This window comes from Arvicanthis niloticus, chromosome 8 (genome assembly GCF_011762505.2).
Source record: "Arvicanthis niloticus isolate mArvNil1 chromosome 8, mArvNil1.pat.X, whole genome shotgun sequence".
NCBI classification, from domain to species: Eukaryota; Metazoa; Chordata; class Mammalia; order Rodentia; family Muridae; genus Arvicanthis; species Arvicanthis niloticus.
The window spans coordinates 22,197,526-22,220,044 of record NC_047665.1 but is presented as its reverse complement, the minus strand read 5'-3'; the positions used below and the strand labels follow the sequence as shown (position 1 = coordinate 22,220,044).

At 43.2% G+C, this 22,519-nt stretch overlaps 1 protein-coding gene across 6 annotated transcripts in view; it reads left to right on the top strand.

Moving 5' to 3' along the window:
* Positions 1–22,519, top strand: part of Sycp2l (synaptonemal complex protein 2 like) — a 52,890-nt gene that overhangs the window by 11,791 nt on the left and 18,580 nt on the right. For 3 of the 6 annotated variants that reach the window (XM_076939138.1, XM_076939141.1, XM_076939136.1), the window contains 14 exons: positions 553–638; positions 744–832; positions 5,054–5,088; positions 6,213–6,355; positions 8,801–8,853; positions 9,628–9,673; positions 12,941–13,033; positions 13,139–13,199; positions 14,290–14,435; positions 16,573–16,651; positions 17,072–17,172; positions 18,756–18,813; positions 18,898–18,976; positions 22,154–22,202. In XM_076939138.1, the coding sequence (XP_076795253.1) occupies positions 553–638; positions 744–832; positions 5,054–5,088; positions 6,213–6,355; positions 8,801–8,853; positions 9,628–9,673; positions 12,941–13,033; positions 13,139–13,199; positions 14,290–14,435; positions 16,573–16,651; positions 17,072–17,172; positions 18,756–18,813; positions 18,898–18,976; positions 22,154–22,202 (1,118 nt within the window). Of the gene's footprint in view, positions 1–552; positions 639–743; positions 833–5,053; positions 5,089–6,212; positions 6,356–8,800; positions 8,854–9,627; positions 9,674–12,940; positions 13,034–13,138; positions 13,200–14,289; positions 14,436–16,572; positions 16,652–17,071; positions 17,173–18,755; positions 18,814–18,897; positions 18,977–22,153; positions 22,203–22,519 lie in introns of those variants that run through there. The other 3 variants (XM_076939137.1, XM_076939139.1, XM_076939140.1) reach the window with 3 other exon arrangements.

The following is a 22,519-nucleotide window of genomic DNA, read 5'->3' as shown; positions in this document are numbered from 1 at the left end:
ATATATAAGTACATGAGCGTAACTGTGAAAGGTGGCTCTTTTAGTTATGTATAAAATAGCATCTCACAGTCATATTTCTTTGTCTCATGTATATAAATAGCTGTGGAAGTTTCTGTGTTACACGAATGAAGACCAACTTATTTGCAAGTTTCTGCTTCCCTGCCATAGCATTTTATTTGTATATTATGTATAATATATGTATGATTACATAATACAGGTTCATAGAAACCATGTTAACAGCGCAGCCCATGTGCCTGCACTTAGAACATTGCTCATTGTGGACAAAGAATGGCTTCCTTCAGGCCAGCAGTGACAGGGAAGTCACCCACACTTTGCTCAGGCTGCTGCTATGGTCCTTTGTGTACATTGATGAAGGCAAATGTCTTGTAGTCTGGGGCTGCTGTGACTTGAAGCTGGCTGTAACCCGTTCTTCGCCTATACTGTCATCCCTTCACTGAATACTATTCCCAGCATGCACTTCTTCCTGCTACATAGGAGTCAATTCTGGCTCTTTCCAGCATCCATTTGATGCTTTTACAATTGTGCTTTCAGGGACAATCCAGATGTTGGATTCCTTCATACTTTGTTTAGGATTCCTGGTGGCAGATGGCTCTGTGAAGCCCTCCATTCAGCAGGAGGTGAGTCGTAACTAACCGGTTAACAGTTGCTCTGGAAAACTCAGAGCTGTGCATGAGTTCTCATTTTGTTTCTTTGCCGTGAATCCTCGGCCCAATCCTGAGCAGGCTCTGAGGACTTTGAACTGCATTTTGAATGCTGCGCCCCAGGAAGAGAGAAGAAGGCTCTCTTCAGCAGAAGACACGCGCAGTCTTATGTAAGTGAACTCACACTTAGGTGGCGGTGTAAGCCCCAAGTCTGCAATTCTTTGTGCTCTACCCCACTGCCTACTTCATTCCTTCCTTCAGTGTGGTCTTTCGAGTTCACTGAGTGTCTGGCTGAGAAGGGCTGAAGTCTGAAGGACAGACTTTGCTGGGCTCTGCTCTTAGCAGTGTGGAGCAGGGAGTGTTTCTTTTGTTTGTTTGTTTGTTGTTGTTTGCATTGAAATTTGAGTCAAAATGCTCTCTTAGCTAACTGATTATGTAAACATGAATTACAATGTTGATTTATGGAAGTATGTCTCATGTGCTCGCTCGCTCGTGTTCTCTCTCTCTCTCTCTCTCTCTCTCTCTCTCTCTCTCTCTCTCTCTCTCTTTCTCTCACTGGCCCAGTTGTGGCTACATAGACCTTAAAATGGTACATTTAAACACTTGGAGAGAAGGTTTTACACAGAGCTTCAAATGTGACATTTGAAGATAGGGTTTTAACACAAGATTGAAGTGAATTGCAAATGAGTTTCTGTTTTGAAAATTGGACTTAAAACACACACACACACATACACCTGTGAGGATGGCTAGCCAGCAAGGAGGACATCTTGGTGACAATGACCATTCCTGTGACATGCCACGAGGAGAGTAGCATCTGCAGAACCTAGAAGTACTGCTTGCTGAGAGGTGACCTGCTGTCGTTCACTCTGCTAGCCTATGAATGGTGTGACTTTGAGTTATTCATTGAAAAAGACATCTTGTCTCCACTGATGAAAATCACTACTCTTAAGAGACTCTGGCCCTTCAGTTGTTGACACATCCTGCATTTCAGTGATAGAGCCAACCTGGTCCTGTGGTATAATCCTGCTGATGTATCTCTGTATTCTCACTGCAACTATTTTATTGGGTATTTCTCCTTCCATTGTGACAAATTGTCTTGCTGGCTGGCTATTATCTTGCACTGGCTGTTACCATCTTTTAGGACTTGCAATGCATTGCTCTTCTGAATCTTAGTTTACAGTGAGAAGCCAGCTGTTAATCTGATGGGTTTCTTTGATGTGTGACTTGCAGGTTTTTCCTCTTGGAGTTTTTAATACTTGTTCTTTGTTATGTATACTTGGTGTTTTTACTATGATGTGCCAGGGGGATTTTCTTCTCTGGTCTTGTCTACTTGGTGTGCGGTGTGCTGCTTCTTGTGTGTGCGTGGATGTGTCTTCTCTTCCCCAAGAAGTTTTCTTTTATATTCTTATTCTTAGTGAAGAAAGATCTGGTCTGTGCCATTGATGTGGTATCCTTCTTTTTCATCAATGCCTATAATTTGAAAGTTTGCTTTATTTCATGGTTTTATTTCATTGTTGTTTTAGAAAACAAAATCTCAAATGTTCAGTTTTAGCCATGAAGACTGAGGAGCCAGACCCTGGGGCTGGGAAAACACCCAGCCGATATTCCTCCTCAGCTGATGTCTTAGAAGGAAAAGGCTGCTTCTCCTCCCCACTGTATTAAATGCCCTTCGACTCAAAGTTCCTCCTTCCTCCCTCCTGGGTCCCTGTCAACTGGCTGCCTCCTGACCCATCACGGACTTTATTTAGCTCTTGTTCACAGAAAGCTAGCTCTACAGGCATATGATAGGGCCGAGTCACACAATAAAGTTTTTCCAGTTCACAGTCTTGGGGTTCACCTTGTGCTCAAATACCCTGCAGCACCACATCTCCTGTGCGCTCCTCTCCCGTGTTTATGAAGCTCACGTTCCTTGCTTATTTGATCTAGAGTTTCTGTTTTATCTTTAAGACCCAATGTTCTGTCATCTGCCCGATTTGTTCTACTTGGCAAGTTTCCCTCCGAGTTTTCTACTTGGGCTTTGGTTTGTTTGTTTTTTTCAATTCCATCTTCATTTCAGCCTGAGTCCTCTTCAATGTTTCTGTCTCTTGATTGACTTCTGTTCTGAAGTCTTGGATTGTCTTCCTGCTCTCCATCGGCCTCTCGTTTGTGTTTTCTTGGGCATCGCTTAGGTGTTTACTCTCCTTAAATGTTTTCTCTCTGATTTCATCGAGCAGTTTCTCTGTGTCTTCTTTAAACTCCTTGGCTTCTTTGAGGAGGTTTGGGGTTTTTTTGTTTGTTTGTTTTGTTTTTAATTTCTGTGTTTTAGATTTCATCTAGGCATTTTTCATTGGCAAGCTTTTCTAAGCTTTGGAGAGAAGATGCTGGTTTGGTCTTTCATATTGTTGGTATTCCTGTGATGAGATCTGGGCACGTGGGATTCCTTTGACAGGTCTGAGTTGATTATGGATGGGGTAGGGGTAGGGCTGAGTCAGGTTGGAAGTGGCTTGTGCCAAGCCCAGGGTAGAGTGGGGTAGATGTCTGAGTGAAAAGTTGGCTATGGCACGGAAAAGCCCTGTGGTTTGATGGATTGGTAGCGAGGCTACTAGCCCAAGTTGAGAGTTCTTCTGTAAGGAAGGCAGGCGAGGCCAGACTGGGCTGGTAGGTTGTGGGACCTAGGCTAACCCCAGTAGATTGTGGGAAAGGCATGGATGAGGAGATCAGGGCCACTCACCAAGTTTGACCCTGGAAGGGGACATGGGAAGTGTGGGTATGGACATGGTAGATGGAGGCACTGAGAAGGGTCCTGTGTGGGTGGATGTGGGTAGGTCCCAGTGTGAGCATAGAGCTGGCTGCACAGGAGGAGGCGTCAGTGGGGCTGGGAATTGTGGGACCCTGTGGAAGCCTAGAGCTTGGCTGTCGTGGGACCCTAACTAGATATTGTGAGTTTCACAAAAAGTATGGGGTAGACCTTGGAGAAGGACGTGGATATCTGGCATTTTCAACATGGCTTCTGTAGCTAAGGTACCCATGCTTGTGAGCTACGCTGTTTATTGCTTGAGCTATCTCCTCAATTCACAAGACTTCTTATTCTTTAAAAGGAGATTTTTTCCCCCCAAATGTGGTGATGTACCCCTGCCATCCCAATCACTCAGGCCAGCCAAATGATCAAATGATTTTCAGACATTAAGGAAAAATAAACAGCGCGTGTGTTTTAGTATTTGGTGGGCACACCAGAGAAGATTACAGTGTAACAGTGACGTAAACTGTAATAGCTTACTCTCATTATATCTCTGAATTAAGCTTATCAGTTAAAAATTGCATCAAGCTTGTCATAGGAGAGGCACAGGACCAAAGGCCTCAGCTTCATCAGGTGTCAAATTCTATGTAAGATGTGTACTCCACGGGCTGGTGATTGGTGAAAAGAGAACAATTACAAGTGGCTCATGCCTGTGGAGTGGAGGCAGGAGGATTGCTATGAGTTCAAGGTTCGCCTGATCAACAGTAAGACCTTGATTTGGAAAAAATAAAAAAAAAATATCTCTACCAAAACTCCAAGAAAATCTAAGAAACCACAAACTTCAGAAATAGATCATTAAATGGACCTTCCTATTTTAGGAAGCTAAATCCACTTCATGAAAGAGAAGGTAGAACCTCAAAAATAACAGTAATTTTTAGCTTTTTAAAATATGCATATCAAGCCAGCCAGTGGTGCACATGCCTTTAATCTCCACAGTAGAGGCAGAAGCAAGCAGATCTGAGTTCAAGGCCAATCTGGTCTACAGAATGAGTTCTAGGACAGCCAGGGCTATACAAACAAACAAAAATTCATATGGGGCTCTATGGTTTAGAGCACTGGCTGTTCTTTTAGAGGACTTGGGTTCAATTCCCAGCATCCACATGTTTACAGTGCCTGTGACTCCAGCATCCGCATGTTCACAGTGCCTGTGACTCCAGCATCCACATGCTCACAGTGCCTGTAACTCCAGCATCCACATGTTCACAGTGCCTGTGACTCCAGCATCCGCATGCTCACAGTGCCTGTGACTCCAGCATCCGCATGCTCACAGTGCCTGTGACTCCAGCATCCGCATGTTCACAGTGCCTGTGACTCCAGCATCCGCATGTTCACAATGCCTGTGACTCCAGTTCAAAGTGTCTTGAACCCTCATAGACATACATATAGGAAAAACACCAGTGCACATAAATAAACTGTTTTTTTAAAAAAAATAAATACATATTGGTCATCAATGTGTAATTTTAAAGAAAATTTCCATTGAAAGGCATTACACATTATGGAAATTCTGATACTGATTTTAAAAAATACATCTCTTTGGCTTTAAACTTATTAATTTGATAAGGGTTTACCTCTTGCTGTTCACCTCGGTAAAACATAATTTATGTAAATGTTTCAGGAAAGAATTGGCAAAGACGATCTTGACCGTGGGCGGTAAGAAGTATTTAGAATTTTGAACTCGTAGAATACTGGGCACCAGGGGATGTGTATGAGGATGTTGGAAGCATGAGGAATAAATTATGTTCCGTTTGAAGTTAGGAAATTACAATTTTGTTTTCTTTTACTTCCGAGAGGTTCTGGCCTGCTGACAATCATAATAGCTAACAGACACCTCCTGGCCAGTTTTGTCACGTTTTAATGTATTACTACACATGCTTCATCTAAAATTCTTTTAAGTATAAAAGACATCAAGAGTCGTGAATAGAGCCATCTATGCCTATGACCCTACTTCCTGTCTTTGACTTGGATACCTTTTTATTCCCAAACATAATCATTATGCTTTTAATCTGCATGATAATTACATGACTATTTTATAGATTTGAAAACATTCTGTGTCTATGACCCTGTCAGTCCATCTGAGTACACCCCTCTTTTGCCTTTACTGTCTTTTGAGGTTTGGGTGTGGCTGTAGAGGGCTTACTTAACATGTACAAAACCCTGGGTTGAGCTCTGATTCCCCTAAACCTAGTGTGGGGATGTATGTCCGTACTCTGAGCACTTGGGAGATGGAGGAGAACCAGAAGTTCATGATGAGTTTTGTCTATAGAGTGAATTTGAGTCCATCCTAAGCTACCGTAAGACCCTGCTTTTTAAACAGAATTATTTGACATTTGAGCATAAAATGTAACTGCAGTAACATATCATAACTTTAATGAGATTTTATTTTTGTTATTTTAAGGTTATTTGATCTGATTTGATATTTTAATGTCCTTTAAATATAAAATCTAAAAATATGTGTTACATCTATATTATTATACACATATTACTAACTAGGGACTGAGCTCAGCGTCTTATAGGTAGTAGGCAAACATTCTACTAACTGAACAATATTCTCAACTCTCGGAAATAGTATTTAAAGACGTTATCTATGAAACCCATTCAGATTTCCCCTTAGCAATCCTTCTGTAGGCTTTGGAGGGCCATAATGGCTCTGAATGTGTCTTGCTGCATTTCACCAAGATGCTTAGCTCTAGACCAAATGCCGACTTTAAAATATCTTGTTTTCTATTGCTCTGCACCCAGAACTCAGCTATGCCTTCTGTGTTTTGAATCTCTAGACTATAGCCAGCAGGTTGCTCTCTCTGAGGCACTGTGTCGAGTGTCTGTTGGAACGCAGAGGAATGAACTTGCCGCTCAGTGGTTTGATGATGCCGCCCTGGCTGAAGCTTTCAAAGAAATTAAGAACCGGGAATTTGAGACGGTGAGAATTCTGGTCATCTGCTCAGTCAGCATTTATTGACAGTCCTTTTAGACTTTCCTGAGTTTTTGGCTCAAGAGAAGATTTAATTTTCTTAAAGATGAAAAATTTTTTTTTCATCACGTGTGTATATGTAGGAAGGAATATGTGCATGAATGCAGGTCTGTTGGGTGTGCTGCATTCCTGGGATGTAGAGTTACAGCTGTGAGTTGCCTGCCATAGGTGTGGGGACCCACACTAGGGTTATCTGTAAAAGCAGTGTGTGTCCTAACTGCTGAGCCCCTTCTCTGGCCCCTCACTGCTTAAAATATGGCCGGATTGCAATCCTTAACGTTCTGTTTACCCTTGTCAGTGAAACAATTGGAAGGTGCATGAATGAGGAAATACATATAAGGTTCTTCAGAAGCAATCAGTCCAGGAGGCAAACTGAATTTGATGGGCTCAGGCAAGGGAAACATTGGGAAGCAGGTAGTGATGTTGAATGGCTCCCGAAGAGCAGGGATACAACTAAAAAAAAAAAAAAAAAAAAAGAGAGAGAGAGAGAGAGAGAGAGAGAGAGAGAGAGAGAGAGAGAGAGTTAGAGTTAGAGTCATGAAGAGGGACTCTATGACCATGGCAGATGGCTGGCATTGGTAATTGCACTAGAGTGGTGAGACCATAGAGTGACCATGGTGTGTGTCATCCAGCCACTGCAGTGTGAAGGTGCAGAGATTTTCGGCAGTTAGTTGGTTGTTTTTTTTTTGTTTTTGTTTTTGTTTTTTTTTTCTCAATAAGCTTACTATGATTGTTCTCAAAGAGCACACAAAATAGCTCTTGGCTTTGTTGTGTGTCTGCCTTCCTCCTACAGTTGGTAATGTATTTCCTTTATTCTTTTCCAAATACCTTTAAATCAGCGTTAGAGTCTCAGGAAAAGGTGAGATTCATATCAAGTGCTCATTTTAATGAAGCCTTGTAATCAACACCAGTGTGTGATTAGTATTATCACATGGTTTACATTGTACTAAACTTGAACCTTTATATTGTGTGTCTTGGACTCCAGGACCGCCATGTTTTAAGTGGAAAAGTCATGGTTCCAGGGACTTTTTGGTTTTGAGCTTTACCTCAAATTAGAGTCCAACCTGCCTGACTTAGGTGTTGTTTGCATAAACTTAGGTAAGGTCATGAGCTGGCGAAGTCTTACTATTAGATCTGCAAAGTGGGAATAAATCCTACCTTAAAATGAGGAGTTTCTTAGGTAGGGTTTCTATTGCTATGACAAAACATGATGAACAAAAGCAACTTGGGCAGGAAAAGGAGGGTTTACTTGGCTTTTATATTCTGAGTTACAACCCATTGATGGGAGCCTAGGCAGGAACCTGGAGGCAGAAGCTGATGCAGAGGCCGTGGAGGGTGCTGCCTACTGGCTTGCTCCTCCTGGCTTACTCAGCTGATCTTACAGCACCTAGCATCAATGCAAATGGGCTGGGTCTTCCTACATCAATAACTAATTAAGAAAACGCCCTACAGGCTTGCCTACAAAATACATAGGGGACATGCGGGGAGCTTCCTAAGAGGGAACTGAGCCAGGGGACAAATTGTCAGTTTGATGGCTTTTATGAAGGTAATTTTCCCAATTGAGGTGCCCTCATCTAAGATGACTCCAACTTGTGTCAACTTCACATAAAACTAGCACAAGGAGAGAGGGTGAGAGTGCCTAGGATGTCATGGGCAACCAGACACTCCTCATCTGTCTCTACAGATGATGAGAATAAAGAAATTACCTCATTTCCAAAATCATCACTCCAACTACCTCCCAGTCCACCAGCTTCTCTATTGAGGGCCGAAACCAGATTTGAAGTGTGAGAAATGTTTGATGACAACAGCCAGTCCTTGGAAACAAAAAAATAAAGACAAATCTGGACCCATGTGTGTCTTTGTCCTTAGGATGTCAGGGCAACACAGTCACTGCCGTGATGGCTGCTGTTTAGGAAAATTCTAGACATAGTCCTTGTTTGTGGAGTATGTGGCATGGATGATCTTCAAAGGAGAGGCATGGGGAATATGTCCACACGAATTCACCCCAAAGTTGATTGGTTGCACAGCTTGTGCTCAGCAGGTGTCAGGGAAGTGTGCGGTAGATGGGTTAGTCAAATACTGGACTCTAAGGGAGGTCTATTTTTCTTGTTCACTTTTTTGCCCAAATGAGTTTATAGAGTATTGGGTTCTGAGCCCTAAGTATTCTTCAGCTGAAGAGCTAACACTGAGGGTGTGAGGTGGCAGCTAACACTGAGGGTGTGAGGTGGCAGCTAACACTGAGGGTGTGAGGCGGCAGCTTGCCTCCAACCCTCTCCCTGGGCACAAAATATTGCTGCCACAGAGTAGTTCATCCTTGTGAATCTTAGGGTTGGCCAGGATGATAGTTGAGATACTGTGCTTCTAAATGTTAAGACTTGTTATTGCTTATCTTAGGACTGTCGGCAGTTCCTCAATTTCCTGAATAACAGACTCGGCGACCAGAGAAGGTAATGCGTCTTTGAGATTATTTTATCGGCTAATTAGAATATGATATTGTCTAATATTTTAAGACTATCTAAGATCTTTTTTAACTTCAAGAGCATATAGGATCAACAGTTTACTGATTGGTTGGGAATCTGGGAAGAGCCTGGTATGGTGGCTCACACCTGTAATCCTAGTACTTGGGAGGCTGAAGTGGGTGAGTTTTTTTTTTTTTTTTTTTTTTTTTTTTTTTTTTTTTTTTTTTTGGTTTGGATTTGTTTTGTTTCAAATGTTTTATTCTATGTGTCTATGAGTGTTTGACCTCTGTGTATCTATACCAAACGTGTGCCTAAAGGGCATGGAATCTTCTGGAACTGAAGTTCTAGACAGTTGTGAGCTACCATGTGGGTGTTGGGAACGGAACCCAGGTCCTCTGCAAGAGCAACAAGCTTTCTCAAGCATCTTTCCTGTCCCGAGAGTTCCTGGATTTCTTGAAGAGTCACTTTGAAAAGGCTAAAGGTACCTGAGGATAGGCACAGACAGGCAACTCCTTGATGAGACACCATTTGCTAAGTTCACTCTGTTCTTCAGTGAATTTTTTTTTTCAGAAATGAATGCTAATAATCCCAACTTATAAACTGTCTGCTGGAGGTGAAAGCTCAGCCCGGCAGATCTTTATTTGCTGAGTTGAACCCCCCTCACAAATCCTGTGGACAGGAGACTTCCTAGCATGCCATAGTTGTGAAAACTGTAAGACATTGCCAGGCCAGTTTGATTTTTAATTATGAGGTGTTTTGCAGGGTCTACTCCTTCCCATGCTTGGCTGCTTTTGCTGATGATCAGGAGGTAGGTCTGCATGCCTCCCCCTCCTCCTCTCTCCCCAAGGGTGGTGTGAAATGAAACACTGTTAAGTTCACAGTTAGGTCAGACGTTTGCTGTCAGTACTGTAAGGAGCCATTTACGTGTGTGTGTGTGTGTGTGTGTGTGTGTGTGTATGCATGCATGCACGTGCATGCATGTGCATGCATGTGCATGCATGTATGTACTTGTGGGCAAGCGCATATACATAGAGGCCAGAATAACCCTGGCTGTCAGTCCTCAGGCACTGGGCACACAGAGGAGCCTTTAAAAGGGGGATGTTAACTTCTCTTAGTGACCTTACCTTCAAACTGATCAGTTCATGTCATCACCAGGATGTGTTTTCAGAAAGCTTAGAAGGGTCTGTGGCTGTACTGGGAGGAGGATCTCAGAGTTCAGACTGTCTGTGAGTGTCAGACCCTCACATTGCGTTTTACCTGTTCAGAGGGAACACGATTCATGACTGAACTGGCGAAGAGTCAAGGTTCTCTTAATTCCCCCATCCAGTTGATACTCTTTCCCTTTTCTCCTAGCAACTGCTCCACTTTGCTTTCTCCGCACTGTGTGCGCCATAGCACTAGGGTCATTGGTGCAAGCGATCTTTTTGTGTGCCGTTGTAGCTCAAACACTATGGCACCAGTGTGTGCGTTTTAGCTCCCGGTCTACGTCATACTTTGGAGACTAAGGCTAACTAGTTTCCTTTCCTCATCTTTTTGGGGTTCTAGAAAGGCAGGGCTTTTTGTGTAACAGGGCTCCAAGCAATGCGATTTACAGCTTCCAGGGGAAACATGCACTTACCTAGAACCGTGGGCCATGGGCCGGCTGAGATTTCTTGAATGCCCTCACTAATCGGTTCAATCAACTCTTTGTTAAGGGTTCAGGGACCCCTTCATGGCTTCCGGGGCTGAACTTTTCAATTCACAACACAAAGTTCCTTCTTCCCACATCTGATTTATGGATGCTTGCCTGTCGGATCCCTCTCTTTTTCTGCTTCCCAGAGGATTTTATTCTCTGGCTATTCTTGCCAGGGCTTCCAGGATTCCATCTGCTTAAATGTTGGCTCTTATACTAGTGTACTAGTGGCGTGTATTGTGGGGAAAGTTCTCTGTTCAGCTCTGTGGTTATTGAGGTAGGCTTGAGTGATGGAGAGAGAAATTATCCAAAAAGACCCTGTTCACTAGAAAGTGGGTTCTAGAATAGTGACTCTGGTGTTTGGTCCACTGTTCAGGGAATAAAGGCATTATCCATAAGGTCGGGCATCCTATGCCAAAGGTCTAACATATTCCAAAGAGCCTGACCTACTGAGTGCTCCACAATACCAGATGGAAAGATTAGGACTCGAGAGCTTAGTCAGAAAAGCACTTGCCTCACAAGCCTGAAAACAGGAGTTTAATTCTTAGAAACAATCTTTTCCTTTTTTTTGTTTCTTGTTTTTGTTTTGTTTTTGCTAGGAGTGGTAGTATCTGACCCAGCCTGCAGGTCAGTCCACGGGGTCTGCAAGAGAGAGAGTGGGGTTGGAGGGGCAAGAGACACAAAGAATGGAGATAAGACAGGGTGTCTGATCAAGTCTTGTTTATTGAAAGGCAGTTACGGGTATATAAGCACAAGCAGGGGAGTGCAGCTGGAGACACTTTACCATGTGTTCCTTGCAGCAGGGGCCACTAAACCATAAGTCCAGGATATGTCTGAGAAAAACAAGATGTTTATTAGAGTGTGCTCAGCTGTTGTGGGCTGCTTGCAAAAATATCATGCTAGAAAAACAAGTCTCTCCCAGCACTTGGGAGGCAGAGGCAGGCGGATTTCTGAGTTCAAAGCCAGCCTGGTCTACAGAGTGAGTTCCAGGACAGCCAGGGCTACACAGAGAAACCCTGTCTCGAAAACAAACAAACAAACAAACAAACAAAAACAAAAAAGAAACAACAACAACAAAAAAAGAAAAACAAGTCTCTTGTCAGGGTGGAAAAGTATCAACTTGCAAATATATGACCCAAGATGGCTGCAAAGATGATAGCCGCTTTCAGCTAGGAGTCGGCTCCCAACAAAGATCTACTTGTAATTCTAGTTCTGGGTACTCCAGTCTGGGCTGAAGACAGGAGGACCCCTGGACTCCCTTGCCAGCCAAACAGAACCTAGGGAATTCTAGGCAATGATCCTATATGCAGAATAGAAAGTTAGATGCTCCTTAAGGTTCGGCACCTGTGAACATCCACACACACATAAACACACATGCACACAAAGGGGGGGGGGAAAGCTTCATGGCTCATGGAGATGGCTCATCAGATAAAGGTGCTTTTGCCAAGCCCAGTGACCTGAATTCAGTCCCTGAAAAATTCGAGGCAGGAGCAAACTGGCTCCTACAAGTTGTCCTCTGACCTTCATGTGTATGCCATGGCATGCACTCATGTGAATGCAAGCATACAGAAAATAAGATGTAAAAAAAAAAAAGAAAATGCCTCATGCCTGAATTCATGCAAGGCACAAGTAGAATACAAGCATATAAACACTACTGTATAAATTTCCCCTAAAGATGAGTGTCAATTTGTGGTATGTACGAGTCCCTTCCCCAGTCTCCTTCCTGTTATGTACATGCAGATGTTCCAAAATGAGAACCACTCTGGTCTAAGTACTTCAGATGAGTGATGCTCAGCCTGGACTCCTGACGTTTGTCTAGAATACCCCTAGGGAGGATAAAAGGCATGGCAGGAGGAGCCTCTGGGCAGATGCCCATGGGGAGTGGGACAGAAAAGATATTTACTCTTTCTAGAACACCACATTGCTTGAACCCTTCATCTTTACTATGAATGTGTATTTTGTAATGATAAAAGCAAAAGCAGTCTGGTCCCAAGTATTAGCTGTTCCCTGATTGACGGTCAGCTGGACACCAAATTGCCTCTTGCTTGCTCACAGAATATTCCTTGCTAGAAGTTTCCATCACTATCCACTGTGGGCTTACTACGGATTCAACGCACAATGGGTTCCCTCTGCCTTCATGATTTTCACCAAGAGAAAGAATTGCATGGGTAGAGTCATGAAACACTAATATTTAATATTAGATATTATAAGGACAATGGGGTCTTTCTGGAAAAGGCTTAGAGTACAGGACTGAGACCTACTTCTGATTTACATGGGATTTTGGTACTAAGAGCTGAGGTTAGCCCTGTTCTGAGTGGAGCATGGGTTATGGCTAGGGAGTGATTTAAATTAGATTCTTTGCCATGAGATTCCCTTGTAACTTTTGCTGAAATTCTCCCACAGATGAGAAAACCAGCAGATGAAAAATTAGAGGAATTTTGGATTGATTTCAACCTAGGAAGCCAGAGTGTGACTTTTTACATAGATAATGCAGAGGTAACTAGTGTTCGTTCCCCAGCAGGCCTAACCATTTAGGAATTCTTTGCACAAATATGGCTATGTGTTCATGACTTCCCTCCTTTTTTTTTTTTCCCCATCAAGAGTGCTCTGTGGGAGCCAGTACAACTTTTGAAGGAAGCCATAGTCAAGTTCACCATTATAGGTAAGATGTAAACGCTTTCCCATGGGGCTTCAACTGTTGCTTCTGTGGATGTTATAATGTTTAGTTAGGATAGAGCAGATTGTGATCATGTGTTCTTATTTGGAGTCTTTCTTTCATTTGACAAAATTTATATGTTCGTGTCTGTCTGTGTCTAGAAATTCTTGCACGTGTGTGGATGTCTGTAGAGGCCAAAAGGGCATTGGATCTCATGGGGCTGATGTAAGAGTTGTTTGTGAGTTACCTGATGTGGGTGCTGGGAACTGAACTTGGGTCCTTTGGAAGAACAGAATGAGCTCTTGCTCCTTGAGCCATCTCTCCAGACCGAGAAGAGACGCTTCTCTGAATGGGAATAGAACTTGGTCCGAGGTAGTGAGAGTGCTGAGTCCTTAACCACTAGGCATCCAGGGAGAGTTTGAAATTTTCTCTTTGCTTCATTAAATCATTAGTTTCAATTCGATATTTAACTGACTCTTTGAAAGATATCAACTTGTAATTAAGATAAAAATGATTGTGCTGTTGGATGTTCTTATCTGTGTTAATTCTTTACAGTCTGATGTGTGGGTCTATACTGGCAGATCATGATCTGGAGACTGAACTTTAATTTCAATCCAAGTTGTTTTCAGTTTTGAAACTGCTCGTTTACCACAACTGTAACAGGGACCCAGACATCTCCATAGATGCTTCAACACTTCTCTCTTTGAGAGATATCTACTGAAGTGGACATTGGCATGTTGGAAACTGAATTTTAGAACTGTGGGATTTCAGAGAGAGAAAAAGGAGGGAAAGGAGAATTTTGCTTAGTATATTTGAAATTAAAATACCTGTTGTACAACAAGAATTCTTTTAGAGAGACATGAAATGGTGTCATAAAAGAGGACACTTATTTCTTTACTAGTACAGCAAGGTCCTTCATGTTTTCCTATAATTGGCCTCTAAGTCATGTATCTGCATGTATGTAAATAAAAATTTCAAAGTCATTTATATTTGGTATGGCTTCATATTCTCTTTGCAGAAAATTCTGAAAAGTTGATTAAAGCCCTCGTTACACTAATATACCTGATATAGTACATCTTTTTTTTTTTTTTGTTAGAGAATGATAGGAGAAAGATGTTCATTGTTTATCCGAAGCAGCCAATTGTTATCGGCAAGAGAGAAGCAAAGAAAATAGAAATCCACTTTGACAGGCAACTTGGCATTTCACAAGCTTCTGTTCGAGCTTTGGGAGAAGATAAACAGGTGGCATGTCTGTCTGTCTGTCTGTCTATCTATCTCTCCCCTTCTTTCCTTATTCTCTCTCTTTCCCTCTTTCTCTCTCTCTTTCTCTCTCTCTAGTTTCTTTCTTTTTCTAAACAGAGATTCTCTCTATAGCCCTGGAACTCACTCTGTAGACCAGGCTGGCCTTGAACACAGAGATGACACTTGCCTCTGCCTCCCCCGTGCTGGGATTAAAGGCCTGTGCTACCATGCCTGGCTTCATTTCCTTTGATTATTTGAAAATGTATTTTCAATCTCTTGGGTTTTGATGTGTCCTTTGGTCAAGCAGAAGACTTGAGGGTCCTGGGTTCCATCTGAGCTCTTCCTCATGTGCCATTATCTTCAATACGTAGGGCACAAAGGCCCTTTCTGCCTTAAAAGGTTTTATTGCATGTACTGTGGACAGTGCAGCTTGTATGCAGTATTGCTGCCTCCTTTCCATACTCCCACAGACACGGCAGGGCTTCTTGACCTTTCCTCCTGGTCCTGGGGGGAGTCAGCAGGGAGTTCCCCAACTCTGTACTGGTCTTTCCTGGTGGAAGTGTCCTGCACCTGCTTTGGGATTCTGTGGTCTCCCTCCTGGATCCCACTTCTTCCTGTACACACACAGGGGTGTTTTTCCCTTCACAGACAGTAGGCAAGGCAAAGAGATTTGTGGTAAAAAGGCATCCAACAACAGACAAAGAGACTAAATGGAAAGGCCAGAGGAAGGGAAGGAACAAGGTGTGGGAGGGAGTCTTGGCAGGCTTTTTTTGTTTGTTTTGAGTTATATATTAAAGCACCTTGTGGATGATAAAATGCTCTACAGATACAATTCTCAAGGTCCTACATGAAGGAGGATGAGGGTGAGAGAGGAAGGAGTACTAACGACTTAGGAAGAAGCCGCCTTTGTAATGTTATATGACAAAGTGGCCCGACGTGCTCAGTTCACCTTTACTTGTGAGGACCATTGAATCAGCACATTCCCACACTCATTCCCAAACTGAGTGAGATGTTTTGGTGTGGAGGACTGGAGTCTACACTGGAGAAAGCCACAGTTCCTGGAATAGGAAGCTCCTGTAAGAAAAGGGTGAGGGTAGGAGGATCATTAGTGGGCGCTCACTGCAGACTCACATTGAGAGAGGCACATGCTAGGGGAGTGATTAAAAGTCACTCCAGGCCTTAGATCAACTTAAGCCAAAGAATCTGGATGCCAGTTTCTTCTCTTTTCATCTCTTCTCTTTTATCTCCTTCTTTCTTCCCTCTCCTCTTCGTCCCCCTCTCTCCCTCCTCTCCTTCCCGCCTCCTCCTCCCCCCTCGGTCCCCCTCTCTCCTTCCCCCTCCCTTCCTCCTCCCTTCCCCTTCTTTCTCCCTTCCCTTCTTTCCCCTTCCCCCTCCCTTCCCTCTCTTCCCCTCCTCCCTTTCCCTCTCTTCCCCCTCCTCCCTTTCCCCTCCATCCCCCTCTTTCCCCTCTTCCCCCTCCTCCCTCCCTCTCTCTTCCTCCTCCCTTCTTATCCCTCCTCCCCTCTCCTCCCTCCTTCCTTCTTATCCCTCCTCCCCTCTCCTCCCTCCTCCCCTCTCATCGCTTCTCCTCTCTCCTTGCTTCTCTCTCCTTTTCCCTCCTCTCCCCTCTCCCCTCCTCCTCTCACCTCTTATCCCCCTCCTCCCCCATCCTCTGTAGTCCATATTTTGTTATACAGCAACAAGCTGGGTCACTGATAAAGAAATAGAATTTATTTAGCTCTGGAGGCTGGAGTCACCCTTGACCTTGTCCTGACATCTGTCCAACCTCTGAAGGCCTAGACTCAGAAGCAGTTTTACAGACCCTCCCATGCCCACCCCCCAAATACCCCAGCTCTCAGAGCTACTGCACTTGGGGATACGTTTTCTAACATGCAAAAATTGAAGAGTGCATTTAAGCCATGACAGATGACAAAAGACCGTGGGAGAGTGACTATGAACAAGCAGTCAGAGCTGGTCCTAGAAGGTGGTGGTTGGGGGGGAGGGTGTGGCTGTGGGGGATTGTAAGCCAGAAAGAACAGCATGCAGAAGAACATAACAGACACTCCACTCCCCTAATCCATCAACTTGCTGTGAGATAAGCTTTAGAACATTTTTTTTAAAGGCCTCTTTATTTCAGACTTCTGTTTTGATAAAGGTCTCCTCTGTCCTTGAAAAGGAAGATGGTGAGATTTCTAGCATCGGTGAAAGAGAAGCAGGTATGCTGGGGAGTGGCAGGATTCTGACTCAATTCTCTATAGATGCTTGAGGGTGCCTGGGAAGAAGTCCTGTATGCCCTGAGCTGGTCACGTGACAGCCTCCCATGCAGACCTGATCATAACCTTTAAGCTCCTTCTCCTTCTGCTAATGTCTCTCTTTGGGGGCATCTGGAAGCAATCAAGAAGAACAGATGCTGGGTGTGTCAGGAGACACAACTCCGCAGGGCTGTCCCTACTGGCACAAGGCAGCTTCTCTTGAGTTTTGATTTTGGATTTGAGTAGAGGCACAACCTCACTACCGGCTCTTACCACTAGGAGGCGGTGTACTTAGAGCCATGTTTGCTTGGCCTGTAAGGACAGAGTGCCAGCTTGGCTCTTGGAGGTTATTGGGGTTTTTTGTTCCTTTCTTACCGAATATAGAGGATGCAGAAGAATCCACAATCCTGCCAGAGTTCGTGGATGCTGAAGCTGAACAACAATGCCTAATAACTCGCTGCTTTAATGTCCAGTCAGTGCCGGCTGTGAGTAAAGGGAGCTGTGAGTAAAGGTTGGAATTTGTGGCCTGAGGGATAGACAAGCACATGTCTCCTCTCCTGAATGCTAGCCCAGTTTTCTCTCCCACAGCTGTCCGTCAATAATTTGTTGTCTGCAGGTTGAATTCATGTTCCAAGCTGATGTATTCTCTCTGTTCATTAAACATGGCTCTCCCATAAGTGCTTGGCTAGGCTGCTCTCTGTCTTGTCTCCTCATTTGATATCTGGAGGAAGATATCTGCCAATTAATGTAGGGAAGGAGCCTGAGGGTCAGATGCGGTTTTCCCCTCTAGCTGGTGGCCACATTACTAACACTGCTGCTCTCAGGGCCTTGTATCGATCAATACAGGCGTCCTACTTAGGGTTTCTATTGCTGTCAAGAAATATGACCAAAAGCAATTTGGGGAGGAAAAGGTTTGTTTAGATTACTCTTTTATAGCACTGTGCATCATTGAGGGAAGTCGGGACAGGAAGTAAAGCAGGGCAGGAACCTGGAGCCAGGAACTGATGCAGAGGCTATGGAGGGGTGCTGCTTACTGGCTTGCTCTTCGAGGCTTGCTCAGTCTTCTTTCATATAGAACCCAGGACCACCAGCCCAGGGATGGCACCATCCAGGATGGACTGGGCCCTCCTCCATCAACCACTAAATAACAGAATGCCCAACAGGCTTGCCCTCAGCCTGATCTTATAGAAGCATTTTCTCAATTGAAGCTCCCTCCTCTCAACATAGCTAGATGACTCTAGCTTATGTTGAGTTGACATAAAGCTATCCAGCTCAGGAGGTGACTCCTAGCTCTTAGGTCTGGCCTTCTTAGGATTTAAAAATGGGCACTCAGTTATTGACTAGCTGGGGCAAGAAGGGCTGGTGTGTTATTTCACAGCAGGGTGGCTGTGGGTAATCATGATGTTGGGTGAAAGGGTTTGGAATGTTTTCACTATAAAGCAATAATAAAGCGTTTGACGACATACGTATGTTTAGCTCGACTTATCAGACTCTTCACAATGCAGACACGAAGCAAAGTTACATCACACATGTGCACTTTGATGTGCAAGTTTAAAAATTAAACAATGTAAGTGCCCCCATGTGGCTTACTAAGGTGTTCCTTCCATTGCTTGTTTCCTTATGGCATGGAGGTGGGACTGATAACCGGTGTCAGGGTTTTACATTTAACAGCCAGAGATGAGTCTTTCAGATAAATTGTCACCTTTTAATGTCACCATTTAGGTGTCTTAGGAAGTTGACCCCCAGTGCTGATGTTTCTGGACACATTCTCATAGTGCTTCTTCTAGACCCAATACATGCCATGGCCATCTTTGATAATGACAAGTCCTTGTTTGTGATTTGGAAGTGAAAGTTTTGGAACAACAGTCATTGGGAGCCAAGTTCTGTTTAGCTGTGTTTCAGAGGCAGTGTGATTCTCAAAGACTGGATACTGAGGCTTCCTCGTTACCATAGTAACTCTCCTCCTCCTCCTCCTCCTCCTCCTCCTCCTCCTCCTCCTCCTCCTCCTCCTCCTCCTCCTCCTCCTCCTCCTCCTCCTCCTCCTCCTTCTCCTCCTCCTCCTCCTCAGCAAACAAAATCAGAAGACCATTCACCTGAAAACTCAAAACCAGAGGAGCCCGAGCAAGGTGCGGTGAGTTTTCTCCAGCGTCTCTGAATGGTCTAGTTAAATGTTTGCCCGAGATGCTTACTATTATTTTATTTTTAACTAGTTACTTCAGAATATGAGTTTCCTATGGATGTGCAAGAACCATCAATTCAAAATGAGGCTTCTAAATTAAATAACACAAAGTAAGTGATTTTCATTTTCAACATGTATATATGTTTTAATTGGTATAGTAGCTGAACACATTGATACTTCCAAGCCTACCTGTATCTACAGTTAAGTCCCATGTTTATGGAGATATTGTAATACATCCATACATGTATCAGCAAGGCAACTGTGCTGTTTATGGGAGATAGGGTGATCTTTTTTTTTTTCTTTTAAATACAAGTAGCAATTGTGTAATGATCAATGAATAGTTCTTGGCATATTCACCTTAAATATCTTAAATATCCATTGTCTCCACGTAGTGAAGGCAGTCACCCTGATGTGATGCCGACCCTGTGGTGCTGTAACTGCGGACCAATCGCACCCATCACACCTTTTTACCTGGCTTTTGATGACCTCCATTTTATGTCTTCTCTATGGGTTGGGCTGTTCAGATCCCACATGGCAGTGACATCATGCGGACTTGTCTTTGTCCACATGGTTATTTCCGTCAGCAGGACTTCCTCTGGTGTCATCCATGTTGAGAATTTCGGGATCTCATCCTGGGTGGCTGAGCAGTATACCATTGTGTTTATATATCATGTTTTCGTATCTGTTCAGGTTTTTTTTTTTTTTTTTTTTTTTTTTTTTTTTTTTTTTTAACATTTAGGCCATTGTAAGACTCCGAATCCACACAGATGACTCTCATTTAAGTACTACATGCTGACAGTTTAGAGTTTCCTCTAACCTAGCCCTTCTCATCACACTCCATGTGAAGTGTTTGGTAGGACAACTTGAGTTGCATTGGCAAACTCCCTTACCCTGCGAGGCTCTGCAAGCAAAACCTTCAGAGCCACCTTGCGGTGATATAGTTTTCTGCTGCATTTTAGATTAAACACAAGATCAGTGTATGAAACTTAGTTTCCTTCTTAATGACAAAGCAGTATCATGTGAAATGGCCTTGAGATATGACACACTTGGGTATTAATTTGCAGGGTAGTTTTAGGACACAACCATACAGGGGCTACTACAGACCACGATGAAAGAGAAGAGAAAAAGATTTAAAGTAGGTGGAAAGATACTGTGTTCATGAGAGGGGCTGTTCAATAGCAAGGTCTCTACTCTGCCCAAATAGATCTAACATAACTCCTGGTTTGAATATCAGTAGGCTTAAAAAGAAACTGGTGAACCATTTCTCAATTCCTTGTGGAAACTTCAAAGTGGAGTGAAGTGATGGGGCTTCCACCCTACCTGCTCTGCAGATGTACTGGAAGCTGAGAGTGTGGTGTTGCTATAAAGATATCTAAATAAAAGAGCAGGAAGCAGGAAGAGGCTTTGCAGGAATGTGTGGGTTGTTGGTTTCTGATGAAAATACAGAGGCAGTTCAGTAGAGAAAGATAGGGTTTTCTACAAATGATGTGAAATTAACAGATACAATATGGAAATGACTGACTATCCGTATGAAAAAAAAAAAAACCACCAAAAAATGAAAAACAACACCTCCCCCCAAATGATCTTCAAATCTTTTCACTGTGTAAAAATGAACCAAACTTGGGTCATAGGCTTATGTATAGAACATACTTGAAATGAATACATGACTTTGCAGGGGTCAAGTTTAGGAGATATCAAACTAAAACCAGCCTGTAAAAAACCAAATCAACCAACAAACAAGAAAACAACCAAACCAAACCAAACCAAACCAACCAAAACAACACCAAACAACACCAAAACACCCAATGAACTGATAAACTAGACTTCATCAAAGCCCTGTGCTCTTTGAAAAAACCATAGGTATGGAAGAAAAGACCAGCCAAGGCCTTGTTGAAAAACATTTGTAAATATGTGCTTCTGGACTTGTGGTTAAAATTTTCAGTGGTAAAGATGCAAACCAATGAAGCTACAGGCAAAAGATTTAAGCAAGTTTTGTCCTGAAGAGAAACGCGCAAGTGGCAGATGGGCACACGAGAGCTGTTGTGTCCGTGTCAGTCACACGGGGAGCGTGCATCAGACAACAGCAGGACATGTTGTACGCCATCCAGATGGTTAATCTTAAATGCTGTCCATATGTCATGTCATGACAGAATGGAGACAACCATACTCTCACGACTGTGGTAGCTTCTTAAAGTGAGGGTACTTACCCTCTGGTCCATTTCTTTCAATCTTCTGTATTTTTCAAGGTGTCTGTCAGCCTGTGTCCACAAAGAGAATGTATGCAGATGTCTATAGCAGCTTCATTTAGGAAGACCATCAAATGCAAACTATTCAAATGATCATTAGTGGGTGAATGGATGAACATATTCTGGTACAGGATGGTGTCCCCAATTCAAATGCCTGGGACAGGAAATGTTTGGGAGCTCTGGTTTGGAATATTTGTATATAATATATATAATATCTTAGGAGTGAGACCCAAATCTAAACATTAATTCCTTTTGTCCTTTAAATGCCTGATACCCATGGGCTGATGGTGACGTCACAGTGTTTTGATGTGCCTATAGTTCCTTACACAGGTCAGGCATGGGCTTCTACTGTGCCATCACCTTCACATTCAGAAGGTTTGGACTTCAGTGTTTGGTTGGGGGTTTTTAGATTTGGAACTACCAATTTGCATACCAATGTCAGATTTTTCAATTCCCTTGATTATACCCCCCAAAAGCAAGATAGGAAAATCATAATAGTTCTATCTTTAATTTTTTTCCTGTTGGATCATATTATTTTCCATAGAAGCTGCCCCCCACAACTTACGTCAGTAGACTGGATATTTAATGAGAGGTTACTTACTGTTATGTATAGATGAGGAACTTAGGGAACTCGACTAAAGAACAGACAACGTCTCTCCACAGAAGACAAGCGAACCACTGACGGCATCATCAAACTCTGAGGACAACCTTTTTATTAAAGTACCTCAGATGGATCCGGGCGGGGCCGGGGTTGAGAGATCCCATTTTTGAGACATCAACTGTGCTGGCAGACTACCTGCTAACCCTTGTCTCCTCCTCTGTGTCTGAGGAATGAAAGACTTCACAAAGGCTCATTCTCTTTTGAATAGCAGTATTTCTTTCCAGAAGGGTCTATGTGGAAACAGGTTGTAAGATACATTTGTGTGCAGAACAGAGCAACCTTCAGACTCAGTCAAGAAGCCAGACGTTTGTGGGGAGGCTGAATGAGGTCGTCCCTGCCCTGTTAACTTGCTTTTTTTTTTTTTTTTTTTTTTATTTTAGAGAAGATTCTGCCTCTTCAAGGGTTGGAGAACAGGACAGAAGGATGTCGGTAATGTAGGAATTTGTGTTGGTTTATTGTTTTGAAACGTTCATCATTTGTGCACCGTTTTCAAAATTTCCCTAACCCTACTCCCTGTTGTCCATAGTTATAGACAATGATAGGAATCACCGTGATTTCAAATGTAAACTCGGTGTTATTTCTAATAGTAGGCAGACCCCCCCCCCCAAGACAGATAAAAATAGAAAATGGCAACACTAATCTTTTGGTATACACATTTACTTATCTTCCTGCCTTCTCATTCATTATGTGATGTAGACTTTATGAGCTACATAAACTCATAAAGACTCTATACCTGTGGAAAGGTA